Source organism: Balaenoptera borealis (genome assembly GCF_965194805.1).
Source record: "Balaenoptera borealis genome assembly, chromosome: 20".
NCBI classification, from domain to species: domain Eukaryota; kingdom Metazoa; phylum Chordata; class Mammalia; order Artiodactyla; family Balaenopteridae; genus Balaenoptera; species Balaenoptera borealis.
Window position 1 is genome coordinate 23,934,254 of NC_138879.1, and position 20,938 is coordinate 23,955,191.

At 55.9% G+C, this 20,938-nt stretch overlaps 1 protein-coding gene and 1 long non-coding RNA gene across 3 annotated transcripts; one reads left to right on the top strand and one right to left on the bottom strand.

The window, feature by feature from the left end:
* Positions 1-4,704: 4,704 nt before the first annotated feature.
* Positions 4,705-18,723, bottom strand: XYLT2 (xylosyltransferase 2). Of its 2 annotated transcripts, none has more exons than XM_082372569.1 (11): positions 18,500-18,723; positions 11,942-11,978; positions 11,033-11,208; positions 10,534-10,736; positions 10,007-10,087; positions 9,592-9,808; positions 9,331-9,507; positions 8,798-9,060; positions 8,315-8,510; positions 7,417-7,750; positions 4,705-5,883 (listed from the first exon to the last, which is right to left on the bottom strand). In XM_082372569.1, the coding sequence occupies exons 1-11, from the start codon at positions 18,632-18,634 to the stop codon at positions 5,561-5,563; spliced, it is 2,142 nt and encodes a 713-aa protein (XP_082228695.1). In that variant the 5' UTR covers positions 18,635-18,723; the 3' UTR covers positions 4,705-5,560. The 2 variants fall into 2 exon arrangements, with proteins under 2 accessions (XP_082228695.1, XP_082228694.1); XM_082372568.1 differs by having other exon boundaries at positions 11,489-11,978.
* Positions 18,724-18,792: 69 nt separating this feature from the next.
* On the top strand, positions 18,793-20,128 carry LOC309618617. The gene is made up of 3 exons (XR_014238559.1): positions 18,793-18,983; positions 19,258-19,301; positions 19,629-20,128. It is a non-coding gene; the product is annotated as an uncharacterized lncRNA (long non-coding RNA).
* Positions 20,129-20,938: the final 810 nt, after the last annotated feature.

Below are 20,938 nucleotides of genomic sequence, written 5' to 3' on the forward strand. Positions count from 1 at the left end.
TTCTTTGGACTTTGCTTTCTGTGTGTCCTCTCCCCCAGTGATGGTCCTTCCTGGAGACAAGTTGAATCTTAGAGCTGTTGGTTCCATGGAAGCTCTTCTGCCCAGTCTAAATCGCTTCCCTGCACTGGGGTCTGCCATCCTTTCCTCTACCCAAAGAGGTGAAGTGAGGCCTCTAGCCAAATCCTGGGGCTCGCCATCCGTAGTCCTTTCCTTGTCCCAGAGGCTCTGATTAGGCATTTACATACAGTAAAAAAAGTAATAAGGAAAAAAACTCAGTTCTCCCACTCAAGGCTGGGAGGGCTGAACATTCACCTACCTCTCTGCAGGCCCAGAGCCAGAAGCGCTGTGCAGTCAGCTGGTGCATCTGCTGCCGCCGGTCCTTCTTTTGAGCACTTTCATAGCTGGGCAGGCAAGCTGGCTCCCATAGGGATAGCTGGCGGCTGCTGCGTAGCCCCACACAATACCTCACCCCCCTGGGGATAGCCCTGTGACTAAGGGAGCCAGGCAGGCTTGTGCAGCTGTTCTCCAGCTTCCGTCTGGACCCTTTCCACCAGGATGAGCCTAAGATCAGGGTACCACACAGACTTCTCTCCAAGGAGTCTCTCTAGGCTTCCTCGCCTTCTTCCCCTAGCCACACTAGGCCCTGGCACACACCTCTCCCCCACGGTCCTCCCTCACCCGCATCCCCTGGGACTCTCAGCACCTTTCCACTGCCTGGACCTCGGTGGGGCATCCCATGGTGCTGAAGCAGGGAGAGGGGCAGTCCTGGGGATCATGAAGGATGACTCAGAGTGAAGCTCAGGGTTTAGGGTCAGCGAGCAAGAGAGCAGAACCCAAACCTTTCTTGTCCCCATGTCCTCCTCTCCCCATCTTGTTCTCTCCCTCCACCAGTCCAAGGCACAAAGCCCAGACCCTTAGCATTTCTGAAATGCACTCGGGTATAAAGAAATTCCACCCCTTTCTGGCCACTAGCTCATTCTTTCACAATCTGGCAGCCAGCTCTGATGACCCTTGTGGGAGAGTCAGAGAACACCTTCTGTCCCCACCTCTCCATCCTCTGTCTGGTGCTCAGAGTTGGGGTTGGAGCCTGGGGAGGCTGCAGGTCTGAAGATTTCTTTTGCTTTTTGTACCCAGCATCCCATGTGGTACCCCGTCCCTGGGAAGAGGACTGACAGTACGGTAGTCACCACCCACAGAAGTTGGCTCTGGGCTTTCCCCTGGGAGCTAGGAGCTTGTGGGCCTTGCTTGGAGAGCTGGGAAGACCATTGTCTTCACCAGCAGCTCCCAGTACTGGGTCCTGTTTCACAATGGCCAGAGAGGAGGCTGGCCAGGATGTTGCTCACCCTTTCCACACTACTTCCTTGGTCCAGAGGGAACCCAGACTGGAAGCTGCGGGTCCATAGAGTAGATCCAAAGGCCCCTTCCATACTGAGCAGAGAGCAGAGGACGTGGCAGCACTGGGGCTTCGCTGGTACAGCAGCACAACAGGATGGCCATGATAAAAACCAGCATGAAACTCTCCTCCCCCCAGAGGCACCAGGCATCAGAGGTTCAGCCTGGGCCTGGCAGGCACAGACCCATCTCACCTCCCCAGACTGAAATTCCACTCCAGAAGTTGAGCAGGAATGACCTGGCTGGGACTAGTATCAGCTTGACATGCAGGAGAAACGGGGGCAGGGAGCTCCCTTTTTGCTGCTGCATCAATTCCCTGTGGCAGAGATTTGTGAGGGAGGACAGAGCAGCTATATCCTATCTTCCTTCAGCCCAGGGAAGGAGTGATGTGTGTAAGGGAGTTTACAGAGGGACAGACTCAGGGAGGAGAAGGAGCTTGTGGCGGGGCAGACACCCTTAGAAACTGGATCTGAGGAGGCAGGGGAGGGAGGACTCGAGTCTGAAGTCAGACTCCTGGTGCCCAGACTCTGTTCTGCTATCGTAGACTGTAGCATCATAGAACACAGCAGGGAAGGGACCTCAGGGTTCATATACCAGCCAAACACAGCATTCTCCCCAAGTGGCTTGCTTTAGGTGACCCTATAGATGAAGAAGCTGGACTTCTGGCCTCTGGTGAGGAGCCAAGTGTGCATCTGCCCCAACTCTGAACTTGGGACAGCAGTGGGTACTCACCAGTGGCCACAACTATGTCTAGGAGGCTGTTCTCTGCGGTGATCTCTGCACAGGGAACAGCAGTGGCAGAGCGGTGCCAAGAAAGGGCAGTGGCCTTAAATGACCTTGAAGACAGCCACAGGAGGGGCTCCCACCCCCTCTGCCAGCCCCACCCACCATCCCCACAGGGCCAACCCTCAACCCAGGATCCCTGGCCCAGAGGAGCAGCTTCATTCAGAGCCATGGTATCTGTGAGCAGCTCTCCAGATTCTCAGCTTCTGCCCCTGCTTGTCCTGGCCAGTACCATGCCAGGACCTAGTGTCCCACAGATGGCACTCCACTCTGCAGGCCTGGCAGCCACGAGGGTCCCTCAACAACCTGCAGGAGAAGGGGTTGGCGGGAACAGGCTAGGCTTCTGCTAAACCCAGAAGACAGCCAGGGGAGCTCCACCTCGCCCAGATCTCTGCACCTCTCAGTCCTGATCCCCTCCCAGGCCTACTCTGCACCCCCCCTCCCCCGCCACTTCCCATCGGCTCAGGTGACAGGACTCCAAATGCCAACTGTCCTCTGGTCTTTGCTCCCATCTCTAACGGAACTGAGGTGTCCCTGGTTGTCCTGGAAACCAGGCACAAAATACAAAAGCCTCTCTCCCCAGGCTCTTCCCCTCCCTCCAAAGGAATTCTTGGGCAGCTCTGGGGGCCCAGGCCCCCTGCCCCCACCCCACTTCCGCCTGGCTGTTATCCCGATTTTGACCCCAGGGGCCCAGCCATGGGAGGATTTCAAAGCCTCAAAAAGCTCAAGCCTCCAGGTTGAGCTAACCCTAAAGAGAGATGAGGGTAGGGGACACTGTCAGCCAGGAATTCAGTCCGAGTAGCTGCACTCACACTTGCCTCAGGACCTGGACAGGGAAAAGGATGGAGTCGTGAAGCCTACTCCTGGTCCCACGTTGCTTCTAACTCATGGGGCCAAGACAAACCAGCCAGAGCAGTGGGGCTGGGGCTGGACTTTAGTTTTCCTGCCAGCCTGCAAATTAGAATTGCCTGAGGGAGCTCTGAACCCACACCAGTGTTGGGTTGCCACCTCAGAGCAATTAACTCAGAACCCTCAGTCTGGATCCCCATCCACTGGGCTAAGCTCAAAATGGTCACAGCAGGTGACTGGGACCTGGTATAATAGGATGGGAGTGGCAGGGGCTGAAACAGAGGGCATGTCCCACCTAAGTTCCAAAAATAAGACTTTGGAAACAGTCGTGCTAGCCCAACAACAGCATAGCCACAGCCTGGGTTAAACCTGCTGGCTGGTCTGTGAATCCTTAGTCACCAGAGTCTAAATGCTCTATTTACTGCCTGTGCCTGATATGCTAAACCCAGTTATTAATTTTTTTTTAATCGATCTAAAGGCTGATGTAAAACAAAACAAAAAACTTTTAGAGAGCCAGATTAGAACTTCAGATGTTCTATAAAATAGGAGCCAGAAAAAAGCAATCATCTCAGCCCTTGAACCCAAACACTATTTCCTTGGAGTGCTTGCTGAACCCAAACACTATTTCCTTGGAGTGCTTGCTGTTAGCTCCTTCCTCGTTACCTGCCTTAGGAGAGCAGGAGAACGTAGTGAGAGTGGCGTGGAGTCCTCCTGCCTCCACCTGAAGCCTGCAGCCACCAACTAACAGCTTTGACTTTGGGTTCATCATTTCAGTTTCCTGGTGTGCTAAAGGAAAATAATAAAATTGCCTGCCTCAAAGGGCTGTGAGGATTAAATGAGATACTCCATGCAAGGTCAGCACAGTGGCTGAACAAACCGAAACCCCAATGCTGCCACTGGTGGTCAGGGGTGCCCTCTCCTGGCAACTTGAAAAACTTGACACATGGCAGCCTGGGCTGGAACTGAGCCCTTTGTTTCCCAAGCTGAGCTGACCAGGCCAGTGTGACTGGCTGATAGGATGACTTTAAAGGTCTGAGAAACCTTCACCTTTGCTCCCACATTAAGTAAGGTGTTGAAGGACTGATACTGAGCCATGGCTGACAATGGCGGAAAAGTGGGAGGGGAGAAAGGGCTTGAGAAATGGAGGGAGGCTGGACAAACCTTTCCAACGTGGCCCTCCCAGGTCCTAAGGCAGCGGCTAGGAACCCACGCCAGCACTGCTCCTGCTCGTAAATGGGGCAATGGTGACTACCAGGCCCTGGCTGGGATTGCCTCCTCCTTGAGGCTGCCCCGTAACTCAGAACTGGGCAGGAAACAGCGAGGGCTTCTGGGATGGGCCCTGGTGACTCCAAAGACGGAGAAGCAAGCCTCTGCCTTGGCCTGGCAGCAAGGGAGGAAGTGCCGGGTCAGGACTCTGAAGAACTGTCTCCTGCTGGCCCACTGGGTGACAATGAGGAAGTCTCTGAGCCTCTCTGGGCCTGTTTAACCCTCAGAAAAAGAGGGATCTGGATTAGATGGGTTCTTGTGTCCCTTCTAGCTCTTTGATGGATTCTAAACTGTTCCCACTCTGGGGGAATGAGACCTCCACCTTCTGCCAAAGTACCAGCCAAGACTTTTAGGAGAAGAGGGCCTAACAGTGATGGCTCTCTGACACCCAGGAGGAAAAACACAGAGGCTCAGTTGAGAGAGATAGAGATATATTTCTTCTGTTGCATATTTCAGACTTCACACTGAGCTTCAGGCACAATGCTACTCCAGGTTCTTCTGAGAGCCCTGGCAGAGTCTTCTTCCCATGCTGCTCAGGAGGGCTCGCCCCAGGCCCTGCTTGCAGTTCTGGGTACCTGGGAGACTCCGCAATGGTCTCAGTAGGCCCTGGTGCCCTGCTTTCCCATCAAGGGGCAGGGGATGCTGGAAAGCCCTAGAGCCAACCCCACCCTCTCTTCTATGGTCCCCTGGCTACAAGAGGAGAGGCTGACCCATTAGATTCCAGCTCTGTAGTGCTCCCCTGAATCACCTGTTCTCCAGGCCTCAGAGCCTGGCATAGCACTTGGACCCCTGCAGAGCCTCAGCAGTGAGCAGCACAGGCCAAGGCTGGGGGATGAGGCCCTGGAGAGCGAGGCAGGCCCAGCCTCCTCCAGAGCAGCAGCAGATGGGCTCGTCAGGCCCCTGCTCCCCAGAGCCATGGCCCACTTCCTGGGGCTGCTCCGAGCCCTATTGCACATCTTTTGTTTCCAGTTCATCCCCCCACTACCCATTTTTCTTAAAAAAAAAAAAAAAAATTAGAGGGGAAGGTGAGGAAGAGTGGCCTGTGGAAGCTGGAGCCCTTCGCCCCATGTTCCTGCCAACATCCTGGTCCCCAGCAGAGCCATTTGCGGTGGTAAATACTAAGCCCACCTTCCCTGCCGTCTACAGGTTCTTGATGGCTGACACAGGTGTACTGCCTGGGCCTCTGGTTCTTGCATATGAAGGGGACATCCCTCCATCGTCTGTAAGGTGCAATTCCCTGGGTCTTCCGGAGGCGCTGGCTGGGACCCTGCTACCTGAGTCGTCCATCTGCTTTGACAGGCCCCAGCTCTGATTTGGGGTCAGGGAACAGAGAGCTCCAGCTGGTCAGTCTGCAGAGCTCCAGGGAGGAACAGGTAGAGGGGCCCATGGCACACAGTCCGGCCACAGACCAGAAGCCACCTAGTTCCCCATCTGTCCAGGCCTCCAGCGCAGGGCCCGTGAGCTCCGCATGCAGCCGGGCAGCCTCCTCTGCGGGCTCTGGCTGAGGCAGGTTCAGGATGCCGCTGAGTCCCTGGAAACTCTGCTCCATATACTCGTTGTGGGGCGGCCCAGCGTGCAGCCAGCTGGCATCATCTGGGGGTATAGAGCAGGAGTAAGCATGCCCCGCCCAAATGATTCCATGAAGGCCAGACCCTGGGAGTCAGGTCTGGGCACCCCAGTTCCTGTCCCAACTCTACCACTGAGTCGCATCTTGCTGAGTGACTTTGGGCTAATCCACAGAATTTTCTGTGCCTGTAAAACTTAGTTTTATAAAATCAAGACAGTAATCCCTGAATTCCTGACTTGAGGATTAAATAAAACAGTGGGTTCAAGGCACCTTAGAAAGTAAGGTTACTTTCTGGTAATGGTCTGGTTTGTGTCACCCATGCCCCTTCTCAACCACCTCTAGTGGTTCCCAGAGCCCTCAGAAGCCTAGTACTCAGGCTCTCCAGCTGTGGCGCCCTGCTTACTTTGCCAGCCTTCCTTCCCACCACCCCCTGGCATCTTACTACCCTCCACCCTCTGTTCCCCTCACGCACCAGACACCTGCTAACTTTGTTCCCTCAGTTTAGAATACCCTTCTCTGTCTATAAAAATCCAGCTCCTTCAAGGCTCAGCTCCAATACCCTCCTGCTGTCAAGCTTGCCTCTCCCGCCCCGTCTCCTCCATCAGGCTATGAGTCCTAGGAGAGCAGGGCACAGCTTGCCTGTTCTGATCCGCCCCAGCCGCTGCCCCACCCTAGCACCCCGTCCTCCTCTGGGTTACCTCTGCTCTGACCCACCTTCTCTGTGATAGGATGTGGCCGGAAGAAGGAAACATCTACTTACTTATTGAGCGCCTACTATATACCAGCCACTTTTACCCACATACTCATTCCTAATATCTCCCAGGGGGTAGTTACTTGTACTAGGGCCCCCTTGCAGGAGCCTGCAGCCTATGACTGTGTTCAGAGTCTGCTCTCTTATCCTCAGCCAAGTGGGTGGAGGGCCATGTGACCCTGCCCACCTGGCTACCAATGGACTGGGAGGATGGCCAATCAGATTTGCTGTCCTAAGAATGTGGAACTTGTAGACCAAGAGACCCTGGTCAGTCTCTGTTGTACTGAGAGGCCATGTATCAATATACTGAGAAACCAGAACCTGAGGCTGATACACAGAGCACAGGATGAGGGACAAGGTGGCCCCAGAGAGACAGAAAGCACCTCTGGGTCCCATTGGGACCTGAGTCATTTCCTAGTTTCTGTGGGGGAGAGCCCTGCATTTTTCCAATAATTTCCCCTTTTTCACTGGAGCTAGTTTGAGTGGATCTGTGTTCCATGCACCCAGGAGGCCTCTAACAGTTGTATTACTCTTACTTTACATGTAATAAGACTGAGGCTCAGGAAGGCCAAGTAATTTGCCAAGGATAAAAGCCTAATTAAAGTGTCAGAGCTGTGTTCTAGAGCCAAGTCTGCCTAACTCCAAAGCACCATACCACAGTGCAAGGCCCTGGGATGCTTACCGATGAATGATCAAGGCCACAACTCGTCCCCTTCCCCTACTCTGATGGTCAGCTTCTTGGGGTCACCTGTCTGGCAAATCCTATTCGGCCTGGCTCCTGGGCATCATTTGGAAACTAGATCCTTACCTTTCCTGAGAGGTAGTTTGCGGTTGAAGGTCAAGGGCAGCACGAGGAAGCGGGTCTCACCCAGGGGTTCCCAGAAATGAAGCAGTCGAACAGTCCAGGCCCCTGGCCGCAGGGGCCGGCTCAGTGGGGGCTTGTACTGCGTGACCTCGGTTTCCGCGTCTACCACGATGTCGTAAGATGTAGCCACCACATAGGTGGGATCGATCCACACCACAGTGGCTGTGAGGTTGGGGCCTCGGGCCCAGCGCTGCATGGCCACAGGCTCGTCCAGCGGCCCCAGCAACCCCCCAAAGTTCCGGAAAAGACGCTCTTTGGGGTCCCACTCGGTGCCAACCTGTAGGAAAGGAGGCAGCTGGGCAGGAGCCGAGGTAAAGTCCTCTCTACCTGCTGCTACCTCTAATTCCTGTGTGACCTCAGGCCAGTCACTGTCTCTTTCTGGTCCTCAGTTTCCCTCTCTGCAAAATGATGGGCTCAGACTAGGATTTCTTTACTAAGCTCTGAGATTCGTTCTAGGCTCCTGTTCTGACCTGCTCTGAAGTTTTGGGGGCAGTAAGGCAGAGATGAGGTTCGAAGCCCTGCCCAGAGACCATCCCCGCGCTAAGGAGACACTCAGAAGCCTAATCTTCTGGCCCGAATGGAATGTCCAAGTCCCTTTAGCAGAAAATCCCTGGAGTTTAGAAGACTGGGCTTGCATTGTAGTGGAACCAAAGTCCCCTCCCTGCTGACTGCATGTCCTCTGTGCATCCCAAGGCTGCCATCACTGGGAAAGAGGACCCGTGAATCCATTTCTGAAAGGCCTAACCCAGTCCTTAGCCCTCCCTTAGTGTCTGTCCCTCTCTCCCCACTACCCCGAGTCTTGCTGGGGGACAGGAGAAAGCAAGGGGAGGACCTGTCCCACCTCCAAACTCTGGAGCCGGCTGGCCTGGTCACTGCGCCCCAACAGCTTCAGCGACCCCTGGGGCATCAGCCACATCTCAAGCGTCTCTGCCGGCCCCTGGGCTGAGGGCTGCACCGCCTGCGTCACCAAGTAGCCCTGGAAATGGTCGTCATAGAAATACAGGTGCACGCTGGTCGGCAAGCCCCTGGGCTCAAACCTAAGAAGGTTCCAGCAGGGAGAAAGGGAGATGCCATCAGCACACCTGACTTGGCCTGGAGTCCCAGGGAGGGGGCGCTGGGGTGTCCCATCCCCAGGTGCTTTCTTTGCCCCAGATCTCATACCCACAGAGCCTATGTGCCTGGCTTTTGCCGCCTTTGTTTTGTTTGCATTTTTCCCTGCCTCAGACTGGGGGCTCCCTGGCGGCAGGGGCTGTCTCTTTCTGATTGGCCTCCTCGTAAGGCACTACACACTGCGGGTCTGCAAAATGTCAGAAGGAGGTCTCACCTGCAGAGTGGGTTGGCCTGTGGGGATGCAGCGGTGGCGGCGTGGCGCAGGCTGAGGCGGGCGAAAGCGGTGTAAGCAGTGAGCATGACATCACTGAGCCCACTGGGGCCATCGGCCACGTCATAGGTGTTCTCCCAGTAGGCCTTGAGGGCTGGAGTGCCGGGGGGGTAGCTGCCATATAGGTGGAAGTCCAGGATTTCCAGTACCTCCTGGTTCACAGTCGACTCAAACTTCCGGGCGAAGAAGGTGGGTCTGGAGACTTGCTGGAGCGAAGAGGGAAGGAGGGTGAAGGGGTCTGGAGGTCCCAGAGAGCACAGCAGGGGAGGCGCCCTTCCCGGCACTGCCTGGAGATCAGCCTCCCAGGGCCTTTCCTGCTGCCAGTGTAGCCCCCGACCCCTGAGGGCTGCTCCCAGTGAGGGGCCCCCAGATTCTCTGCTTGGACCACCTTGGATCATTTCTGACTGGAAAGCACCTGGCGAAAGCTGGGGTGAGGCCCTATCACGGGGCAGAGATTGGGGGTCACAGGGAAGCACCTGCAGCCGCAGGAAGTCCTGCGGCTTGAAGTCGTTGGGGGAGCAGCCGCACCAGTCCACGATGTGCTTGTACTGGCACTTGCAGCCCAGCTTGCGGTTCCAGTTGGTGACCCGCAGGTTGTTGTCCACGAGGCTCTCGCAGGCTGGGCTGTTCTCCAGCACCGTGTGGAAGAAGGACTGCGGGTGGCAGGGCAGGGTGGAGGGTGAGCTGGGGCACCCACCACGCGCCCTCTTGGCCTGGGTGCGGGCCCGGTCACCCACCTCGGCTGGGAGCAGCGTGTACGTGTAGAACTGACGTAGCTGGGCCACAAGCGGGTCGTCTGTGTACACCACATACTCCACAAAGCTGCGCGTTAGCACGAACCAGTCAGAGCCGCCATCCACCACGATGCCCGCTGGGATCTGCCGCTCGCCCAGACGCCACATGTGCGAATCGCACTCATGGAAGAGCCGGTCCAGGCCCTGTTTCTTGATGAACCTGTGGCAGGCAGATGGGCCCGTGGCTGAGGGTTTTGCAGGGTGGGATCCAGGCTCTCATCCTTCCAGGAACTAGCGCTCCTTAATCTGTGATTGGTTTGGAGGTTTTGCAACCCAAGGCTGGGGCCACAGAGCCCCCCTGTGTGGGAGGGCTTGTGGCAAGACCCCAGGACCAGGGCCTCCTCCCCCACCCCCTCACCTGGAGTTGTCCCGGCCATGCGACTTGAGGAAATTCTTGTCCCGGTTCTTGGACAGGAAAGCTACCAGCTCCTCGTTGGTCCTGGAGAGGAAATGGGATGTAGGTAGTGTGTGTGACAGTGGCTCAGTCACTGGCCCAGAGTGACTTTACTCTTTGGCCCCTTCCTTTCTCACTGAGAGTCGTCCTGACCAAGTGACCTACTCCAGGTTGATGCTCTGGGGTGGTGGGCATCTGAGGCCCCTGAGGAAGACCATCCCATCCTTCTTCCACCCCTTGCTGTCTGACCCATGACCCCCAGTACAGACCTCTGGCTCCTCCTCCTCCCCATCTCTTGTCACTCTCAATCCTCACATCATCTTTCACCAACTCCTCCCCTAAAACATTGCTGGGGCCAAGGGACCATGTCTGAGCTATACAGATCCCAGAATGAGGCTTGGGGGAGGGAAGGAGTCCATCAGGACCCTTGAACCCCGAGTGCCTTGACGTGCCCCCCTCCCATCTTCAGGGCTCATAGCACCACCCCACACCTGGTCGGGTAGTCAGTGGCACTGAGGTTGATGAAGAAGTCCCAGGCCCAGTCGGGCACCTCCAGCAGGTCCTGCATGCTCCGCAGATACATCCTCAGCAGGCTGGCCCCGCCCCAGATGGTGACCATGCGCCAGGGTGTCACCCGCACGTTATCATACTGCCGGGCCAGCTCTACCACCTCTCGGTGCAGGTAGTTGGAGCGCTGTGGGAAGTGGGCAGGTGGTGGTGGAAACTCAGCAGTGGAAGATGGACCCCCAGCATGACAACCTTCCCACTCCACCCCACCCCAGAGCACAGTACAAGTGTCACAGAATGGAGAGAGCACAGGCCAGGGCTCCAGCTCTGAAGCAGCCATGTCACCTGGTGCTGGCTGCTCCCCCATCCTGTTCCCCTACCTCTGGGCACCCGAGCAGGTCAGAGACACTGTCTGTCTATGACCTTCTGAGTCTCTGCTCTACTTGCTCAGATGCCCTTGGTCTCCCCGGCCACGGTAGGTACCTTGTCCACGTGGATATAGAAGAAGTGCTGCTCGTGGTAGACAGCCTTGAGGAGACGCTTCAGCTGGCGGATGGCGCGGCCATGGACCACCAGCATGTAGGCGATTCGTACTGGGGGGCCATCCGCGGGCTGCTGGGCCCGAACGTTGTCCCACTGGATGCCGGGGCTCATCTTCCCTGAGAGTAGAGAACAGGGGCATCGGTAAGGTCTGGCCCCAGGTCACAGGGTGGAGGCAAGACGGGAAGAGGGGGCTGCCTGCCTTCCAAAGGAGGAACCCTGCACTTAGAGCCCGCTGCTCCTAGGCCCCAGCTCCACCTCTGCCACTTAGTGCACTCGTCACCCAACTTGGGCAGCAAGGTGAGCCCCTCTGAGCTTTCATCCCTGAGAAATGGAGGTGAGGATCCACGCCATGCCCCCTCCCGGGCTGCCACCTCTCTGCCCATGCCTGTCTCTTACCAGGCCGCTGGCAGTGCCGGGGCACAGACTTGGGCATGAGGCTCCCGGCCTGGTGCAGGCACACCACGTTGGCAATCTCCTGCTGGCACTGCTTGGAGCTGGCCCGGGCCAGTGCAGACAGAGCGTCCTTGCCCACGATCTCGCACTTGGGCGTGAAGCTGTTGTCTGTGGGCTGGGGGGCGCCCTCCACACTCCCTGTGTCTCCATGTGGGAAGCCAGCCGCCCCAACCAGCGCCTCCCCGGCCGCTGCCCCACTCAGGTTCTGGCGGCCTGGGGCCTCTGGGGGCGGGGTGGGGGGGATCCGCCGGCTGATTCTGTGCCGGCTGGTTACTGCCCGTACCACCTTGGCCACGGGCATGCCGGGGCTCTCAGCACGGCCCCGCCAGCGCCCATGCTTTCTGCCCGCGCCGCCCCGCCGCCCAGCTGAACTGTCTGTGTCCTTGGAGCCCTCACCGGGGTCTAGCGGCCGTGGCTTCTTCTGCCTTCCTTTCTGTAAAAGATAGGCAGACACAAGTCACTGGGACAGTCACTCTCCTCCAGCTCCTTCAGCTTCCTGCTGGGCCTCAGGCCTAGAAGCCCCTGCCACCCTTGATCTAGAAAAGCACTGTTTGCCTGAGGACTCTGCACAAACAGCACTTCTGCTGGGAGGCCTCCCTGACCAGCCAGCGGAGGAAATGTCGCCCTCCCGCAAGGCACCATCGCACCCACGTCCCCACGATCACACAGATCACAGGGCACTGAATCTCTTTTGTGCTTTGGATTCAGATACCACTTTCTTTTTCAGCAACTATGAAAATGAATATCCACATATATCATAAGAGAAACATGCAAAGACCCTGCAGACAAGAGTGTCCACCTAGCACTCCCACCCGGGCCTGACTGGGAAGAGACGGTGCTCTTCAGAAGGAAAGCATTCTACTGACTACAGTATTACTGCGTGGGAGTGCTGAGGCCACAACAGAGCAAAGGGGTCTTGCCTGGTGGGGAGGGAAGAGGTGAAATCTGAGACCCCATTACTGGTCAGGTTCTCTGGGAAGCAGAGACCAAGAGAGAGTCAGAGTGCAAGAGATTCACTGGGGGGTGGGGGGTCACCTCTGGATGATGAGGAAGCAGGAGCAGGAAGCAGCAGGGAAAGCCTTCAGATAGCCAAGCCGGCCTGACATCTGTGCAAAGAGGGGGAAGGAAGAGCTTGAGACGACAGCTCGGCTTCCCATCTAGTGGGAAGCTCCAGGGCAAAGACAGACTAGAGATGGGAGCCGTGGTACCACTGCTGGGGGTGGCCCAGGAGGTGCCTGGCCATGGCTGGACGGCTGAGGCAGAGCCTGAAGGCACCTGCAGCTGCAGGCTGGCAACTCACTGCTCCTTGTGGCAGGGTCTCTCTCGAAGGGAAAGCTGAGTGCTGCGCCTCAGTATCTCCACCCCTGCTTCCTGGCTCCTACAGCCTCTTCTCAAACCCAGGCACTTCCCTAACGGTCCGGTCACACTTGAAAGTGTGTATACCCACCCTCTTCCCAGCTCTCCCTGTTCCCCTTTTGTGACGCCCCCCCCCCAACTTCCCTGCCTGACCAAATCCCATCCATCTTTCAAGATCCAGCCCTGAGTCTCCTTGTGTGAAGCCATCCCATTTGCTCCAGGGTGGGACGTTCTTCTACCCAACCAACTCCTTGGGGAGAGGCTGTCATTTCAGCCCCATTACCCCAGTGCCCGGCGGAGTAGCTGGCACATAGGATGTCTGGTTGGTGTCAGGTGGATGAAACACGGAAAGGATGGAAGAGTGAAAGGCACTGTGTGACTACTCTGAAGTCACCAGAGCTCCCTGCCCAGCTCTGCCACTCCCCCACAGTTACCTACCTTCTCTGAGCAGGTTCCCTCAGCTTTAAAATACAGGAGGGAAGTGTGAGTGTCCAATGAGATAGAGCATGAGATAGTGCAGCTAGAAAGAGCTGGCGCCACCAGCTGTCCCCTTCCTCTCTCAACACTCTCTGTGCAAGTCCTCTTCTGGCCTGGCCTTCCAGCAGCATGACTCACTGGCCCACAGCCTCTGAAGCACCCTCCTCCCTCAGCTTCCAGGATGCCCTCCTGGTGTTTCCCTGGTGTGGCCTCCGTGGCCACTCCTTATCAGTCTTCTTGGCCGACCCTTCCTTATCTCCCAAGGCCACCCTGGGGCCTTGCCTTGTCCTAGGTCCCCAGGTGACCTCATTCAGTCTCCTAACTCCATCCACTCCCAGATTTCTCCCTCTGTTCTGGAGCGCTCCCTTGAACCTTCAAATGTCTAACTGTCAGCCTTCTTGATGCCTCCCTTGGGAGCTTGACAGACCTATCAACCCACAAATCCAAAAGCGAACTCCTGATCTTCCCCCGATAGGCTCCTTCTTCAGTCTTCCCCATATCAGTTAATGACCTCTCCATCCTTCAGGTCTCTCAGGCCAAAAACTTAGGGGCGTCACTTCGACTCTTGTTTCCCTCACACTCCACCATCAGTACCTCCTGTTGGGGCTCCCTTCAAAGCACATCCAGAATTTGACCACTTCTCACTGCCTCCATCATTACCACCCCTGCCTGGAAGCCCTGCTCTTAACTCTGGTTTCCTAGGGTCCACTCTCATCACAGCAGCCAGTGTTTCCTTTAAAACAAGTCCCATCTCCCCACTCCTCTGCTTGAAACCACCCACAGTTCCCCCTCTGAGGACAAAGCCCATGAACCTACAAAGGCGATGTGAGCTGTGTCTGGCTCCCCCGCCTCTGCTCCTCCCTCCTCTGACCTCACCTACTACCCTCTCCTCAGGCTCACTCTCCTCCAGCCTTAATGGCCTTCTCCACATCTCTCCATCCCACCTGGCATTCACTGTCCCCTGTGCCTGGAATGCTCTCCCCTAGATGTCCCCACAGCCCCTGCCTCCAATTCCTTGCTCAGGTGGCATCTTCTCCGGAAGGCCCCCCCTGTCCACTGTATTTACAACTCCAGCTCTCCCTCAGCCTCCACTTTGTTTCTCCCATAGCACTTATTACCTTCTCTCATCCTATAATGTATTTACATGTATAAATGTATATTGTGTTATTCTATGTCTCTCCCGTTACAAGAATGTAATGTCCACGAGGACAAAGCTTTTTGTGGTTTTGTTCAGTGATGTATTCCTAGAGCCCAGAAGAATGTCTGGCAATGGGAGACACGATATATATATATGTATATTTTCTTTTTAAAAAATTTTTGGCAGCGCCGTGCAGCTTGTGGGATCCTAGTTCCCCTACCAGGGATGAAACCTGTGCCCTCAGCAGTGGAAGTGCAGAGTCCTAACCACTGGACCGCCAGGGAATTCCCTCAATAAATATTTGTTGAATGAATGAATTTATGAATGAGTGAATGAATGAAAAGCTCTTGGCATAGGCTCAGCATTCAGTAAATGCTGTCATCCTTACTATTATTATTAATGGAAGGAGAATAGGAAAGAGTCAAACGTGAAGTCAGGAGAGAAGCAAAGGCCTGCAGATACTTTGGACCATCGGTTTGAGTTTTCCCTGTCCCTCCCCTCCCTAGGACCTCCCTCTCCTCCTCTGTCAGAGCACGGCAAGTGCCTTAGGGCCAGGGCCCCACCCCTACCCTGGCACCCCAGCCTTCTGTGCCTGGCACCCAACCAGCCCTCTTGGGAGGTGCCCAGTGAGAGCCAGGGGTGTCTATCTCCATCTGAGAAGAGATATCTGCAAAGGCGAGGGCAGGTGGGGAGGAACCAGCAGATCCCAATCTGTTACCCACATTGGGGAGGGCACCCTGGACTGGAAAGCCCTCAGGAAAAGTGGCTGCAGCCCCACTGAACTGAGCATACATCAGCCTGGTGATGTCGGACCTGGCCACACAGCGGGCAGAGGAAGACATTCTCAAGCTTAGGTGGGTGGAGATGGCAGAGGAGCTGTGGGCTCTCAAGATGGAAGTCAGAATCAGCGAGTGAGGAAGCTGGTCAGGAGGGCAGGGCACAGGGCCAGGCCCGCTGTGGTGGAGGACAGGATGTGGGAAGAGATGGGCATGTTGGTGCCCTGCACTGCAGCAGGGAGCTGGCTGACCCTGAGAAGGACAATCCCAGAGGGGGCTGGGGGACCAGAAGGCAGCAGTGAGGAACTGGGAGGGGGGCTCCTGGTGGTCGGCCAGCCCCCACCACATATAAACACCCCAAGAGTGTTTATATGTGCAGCAGCAGGTCCCATATTTGTGCCCCTAGAGGAGCTGCCCCCAGTCACCCCTGAGGTCAGAGTCCCCTCTAATTACTGAGGATGGGGACTGGCCCTAAGACACCTGCCTGGAGGAAGTCTGGCCTCCGAGGCCCCCTCTCCCCACTGAGGAGGAATTCAAAGTTCTCTGCCATTTCCTGGCTCTGCAGCTTCTCCTTGGAATCCTCCTCTGGGCCATGGAGACAGAGAATACAGCAATGCTTATCCCACACCCCACCACTTTGGACTTCTCAGACTGCGTTTAAAGTAAGCGGTGAGACAATGTTTGTGAAAGCTTTGAAAACCATAAAATGGCTCTTTGGATGTTAATGGTCATCTCTGGTCTCCAGTCTAGCCCTCACAGATGGGCAGAGTGTTCCTCTTAAATGCACATCTCACCCATCGCTGCTTAGACCCCTTTAGTTTAGAGCCACTTAGAATAAAACCCCAGCCCCTTACTGCGGGCTCTAGGATGTGCCCTGGACTAACTCTTGAACCTTCTTCCAGGGATCGCACCATACCCTCCTTTCCATTCCTTGAAGGCACCCAGCTAAGCCCATTCTCCTCAGGGCCTTCTGCCTGAACTCTGCCTACCTCTTCCCCAGGCTGACTGGGTCTTTCAACTCACAGGCCAATTCCTGCAGAAGCCTTCCCCAACCACCTATCTAAACCAGCCCTCTTGTTATTGAGTTTCCTTTTCACTGTCAGTCTCTCCTTGTCTGCCCACGAGGGCCGAGACCTCGTCTGGTATATTTATTTCTGTATCCCCAGTATTAGCACAGTGCCTGGTATGAAGGAGGACTTAATAAATATTTGTTGAATGAATGACTGACTGAATGAATGAATGAATCCCTGTTACCACTGTGCAGTATTGAAATAATAATAAGAGTTATTTACTGATGATTTAGCATGGGCCAGCAACTCCTGCAAATACTTCACAGGCATCACCCAACGAGAGAGGTGCTATTATTGCCCCCATCCTTGGGGCGCGGATACTGATGAGGATGCAAAAGAGGTTAGGCGATTTGCCAGTGGTCACACCACTTACCAGTAGCAGCGCTGGAATAGGACATGGGATGGTGAAGTGGGATGGTCCAACTGAGGTGGCTGCTGAAGGGGTCCAAGCCTCAGTGGCTGCTTGGACTACACAGCCTTTAGGTCATCAAGGATCTTTTTCCCATTCTAGTCCAGGGATTCCCCTATCAGGTTCTGCTAGGAAGCTGGAGGAGGAGGTGCGGAGGCAGGATCCTAAGCACTCTACTGCACCAGTTCTCCACCCCAGGCTGGAGGCAGGGCAGCAGGGACCTTGAGGCCTGGACAATCTCTCATCCCATCCAGAGATTTGTTTCTGGGAAGCCTCTGATGCTTTGCCATGCCCCTCCCCAAAGTGCTCACTGGCCTCTGCTCACATATTCCAGGGTCAGAGGGCTCCCTAACTCCTTGGCAGCCCTCTCCATCTTAGAATGTCTCATCTGCCCAAAAAATCTTCATACACTCTCTTCCCCTTCCTGCTACTTACTGGACCACAAAGAACAAGCTCACGCCCTTCGGATGTCACAGAGCCAGCCTCCCCCAACCCCAACCTCAGCTCCTTTTGGAGTTATGGTCTCATGTGACTCTGTCCCAGCTCCCTTCACCATCCGAGTCTCTTGGTTCTCCCAAAAAAAGGCAAAAGCAGCAATTCTCCCAGTCTCCACACCAGGCCTTCCAGACCGCCCATATGCAGGAAGGGGAGGAGGACATCAGGGCTCCCTTGGCCTTCACCCTGCCAGGTGGAGAGGCCCAAGAGGACGGGGCAAGCAGAGTGTCTGGCTCAGAGCCCTAGAGGCACCAGAACCAAGGGGTGGGGGCAGGGAAGCCCTGTCATCTGGCCCACAGCTTAGGGCCAGGGTTTGGCCTATCCTCTCCAACCTTCCAGGATGGTCTCAGACACCACTGGACCCTCCTGACCACACTGGGGAAGACATGTCTGGGCCTCCAGCTGAAACCACATCAGCCAAGAGTGAGTGCGACCCTCAGAGCAAGGACCTGGGGATTAAGCAAGATGGGGTTTGCCCCTGCTCCAGGGCCTGGGGTTCTGCTAAACCAGCTGCTGCTGTCCCCATTCCCTTAGAGTCAGAGGGGGCGAGTCCCCAATTCCCTAATGTCCTGGGGCCCCCTCACCAGCTCAATTCCCCTGCCATCCTCTCCTGAAGACCCATGCAGGTTCTTCAGACCCTTGGCTGAGGAAGCCACGTCTCAGGGACACTCCAGTTCTCTCCCTCGGGGTCACTCCCTCTCTCCTCAGTTGCCACACTGAGTTCCACCCCCAGGCTCCACTTCTTCACTGGCTACTGCCCCTGAGGGGCTGCTGGGCGCGGTTGCCCGGGGTCCCTCGGCCCCGGTCCTCCGACCACGGCGCGCACACTCCCGCCCCCTCCCAACTTCAGAAAGTTTGGCCTGGGGCTCCCCACCTCCGAGCAAGCTCGGGCCCAGCCCCGCCTCCCGGCCCCGCTCCCCCCGCACCCGCGCCTGACCTTCACTGCTCCCCGGGCTGCAGACCACCCCACCAAGACCCGCTCCTTCCGCCCCGGGCCCCTGCCGGCCCGCGGCCCGGTCCTCCGGGTCACGCACAGCCGCCGCGCGTAGGCCCCCGGGCCCGCCTGGGAACCGGGCTCCAGGGGTCCGAGGCCCCGACCCAGGCGGCCGCCCGCGCGCGACACGCAAGCGGCCCGTGCCCCACTTCCCCGGCCGGGGCCGCCCGCATCCCCGCCAGGACCCCGCGCGCCCCCGCGCCCGGCCTGCCCGCCTGCCCGCCCGGCCGTCGTAGCACCTCGCCCGGCTCGTCGTCCTCCAGGACGCTGAAGCTCCACACCACCAGGCCCTGCAGCAGCAGAATGGCCAGCGCCGTGGCAATCGCCAGCTTGTAGCGCCGCACAAGCTTCTGCACCCGCACGCTCGCCACCATCTTCCTGCCCGGGCCGAGGGGCGCGCGCCCAGCCCTGCAACCCGGCCGCGGGCGCGCGCACGGGCTCGGGCCGAGCCGGCTTCCCCCAAGCAAGGAGCGCCTGGCGCGCGCCGGGGCGGGGCGGGGGCGGGGCCCGCAGGCCCGAAACGCCGCGCCCTGTGGGCCAGGGGCGGAGCCTGGGCCTACAGAGCGGTGGGCCTCCGCTGCGCAGGGCGTCGGGCGGACTGCGGGCCTTTCGCGCCGGGTCCGCTTCCCGGGTGGTCCCTTCCCCGTCTTGGTCAGTGCCCCAGCTTCTGCGTGTGCTCACCTCCTCCTGGACGGCAAGCCCATGGAACCAGTGTGCAGAGAGGTCTGCAGCCGACCTCTCTCTGGCTCGCCGCCTGGGGTCGGGGGTAGGGGTGGGGGACTCAGCCCCGCAGAGATCAGCTGGCTCTCCGCCCTCGTGCAAGCAGAGAATGCTAGAGCTCCCAGAAACGCCGAGTTGGGAGAGATTGTCTAAGTGCCACAGGCCCTGCTTGAAAACCATGGAGGCCTCACCTACGGGGCAAAGTCTAACTCCTTTGACTGGCATCTGAGGCCCTTCACAAAGCCTTGTTTCCTCTCTCTTCTCTCTCTTATCCTAGGCATCCTCAGACCTCAACTAGAGCCGTGGTTACCGAACTCTAGGGTATGTCAGAATCACCCGCAGGCCTTGATAAAACAGATTGCTGGTCCCTACTCTCAGAGTTTCTGCTTGGTGGGTCAAGAGTGGGGCCCGAGAATTAGAATTTTCAACAAGTGCCCAGGTAATGCAGATGCTACTAGTCTGGGAACACACTTGGAGAACCACCAGACTTTTGCGCGTGCCGTTCGCTGTGCCCAGCCCTAGCAGTTGCTCCCCTGCTCCTCTCCCCCTTCCCATCGGTGGCATCCTCCCAAGTGCTTACTCAGCACTGTCTGCATATCTGGTTGTGATTTCTCTGGAATCATGCCTTCTTCACCTTTGAATCCTTAGGCCGGCAATGGACACCCAGCAATGCTCAATAAATGTTGCGAAAGAAAGATCAAATGAAGCCCAACTTCCTGTTCCATCAATTGATCCTAACATTTTTGGAGAGGCTGGTGTATTCAAGCACCACATAGACGAGGCCTGAACCCCTGCAGCCCTCCCCTGAACCTGGCAGGTCTACTGAGAGAGGGAAGGGGAGAAGAGGGAGAGCAGTGCCCAGCATAGCCAGGGGCATCCCCAGCAGTGAAGCCAAGCTCCGTGAGAAGGAAGCAATAAGAAGAGCAAAGCGAAGGTTGAAAATTTATAATGAAGATGTTAAGAATCACTACACAGACGTCTGGAAAAAAATGGTTAAAAAAAAAAAGAGAAAAGAAAAAGCTTGAAAGTGATGATAAAAGGGTTTGGAAGTTGCCTAGAGATAAGCTTGATGAGGAAATTCTAAGCTGTGATGAGTACAGGAGATGCAGTGATTTGATGGCACTTAAATAAAACCTCCTTTAATCATCTCCTGCCCCTTTGGTATTTGTAATCATTCTATTCCTCAGCATTAGTTAAGTGGGAGAATTATAAACAATGTTTCAGATGACAGTTTGGCTACTTAAGAGAAACTACACTTCAAGATTTTGGAAAACATCAGTTGGCATGCCAGCAATTGATATGTTAATTAAATATTGACCTTGTGTGTCATTAAATCAGGTCCCCTAGGGACTGTCTACCTGCCCATACTCCCCTGCACCCAACAATGAAAATAACTTTATTTTCCACTGATTGTATAAATAATCTATACTCATTATATAACATTTAAAACATAGGGAAAAAATAAGGAAAAAAGAAAAAGTCACCTGCAATCCCACTCCCTGAGATAATCATCATTAATATTTTGGTGATGATCCTTTCCCCATCTCTTTATGTGTATAGATTTTGCATGGACGGCATCACATTACACACATGGTTTTTAAATATAGAAACTTACTTTTAAGTATTTCTCTCCCCTTCTCCTCCATGTTAACAGTCTGGCTTCCTTCCTACCTCCCTTCTTTCCTTCCTTCCTTCCACCTTTGTAACAATTTTCACACACACACACACACACACACACACACACACACACACACACGGGTTTTTTATTTACATACACTTTGTATCTTGCTTTTCTCCCTTGAACATAAACACATAGTAGAAATTCCCCCAGAATGGATGGGACAGGTCTAACCCATTCTTTTTTAATGGCTGCATAATATGCCACTCCTTTCTTGAATGGGCATTCACTTGGTTTCCAGTTTTTGTGACTACCACAAGGCTATAATAATGTGGTTTGA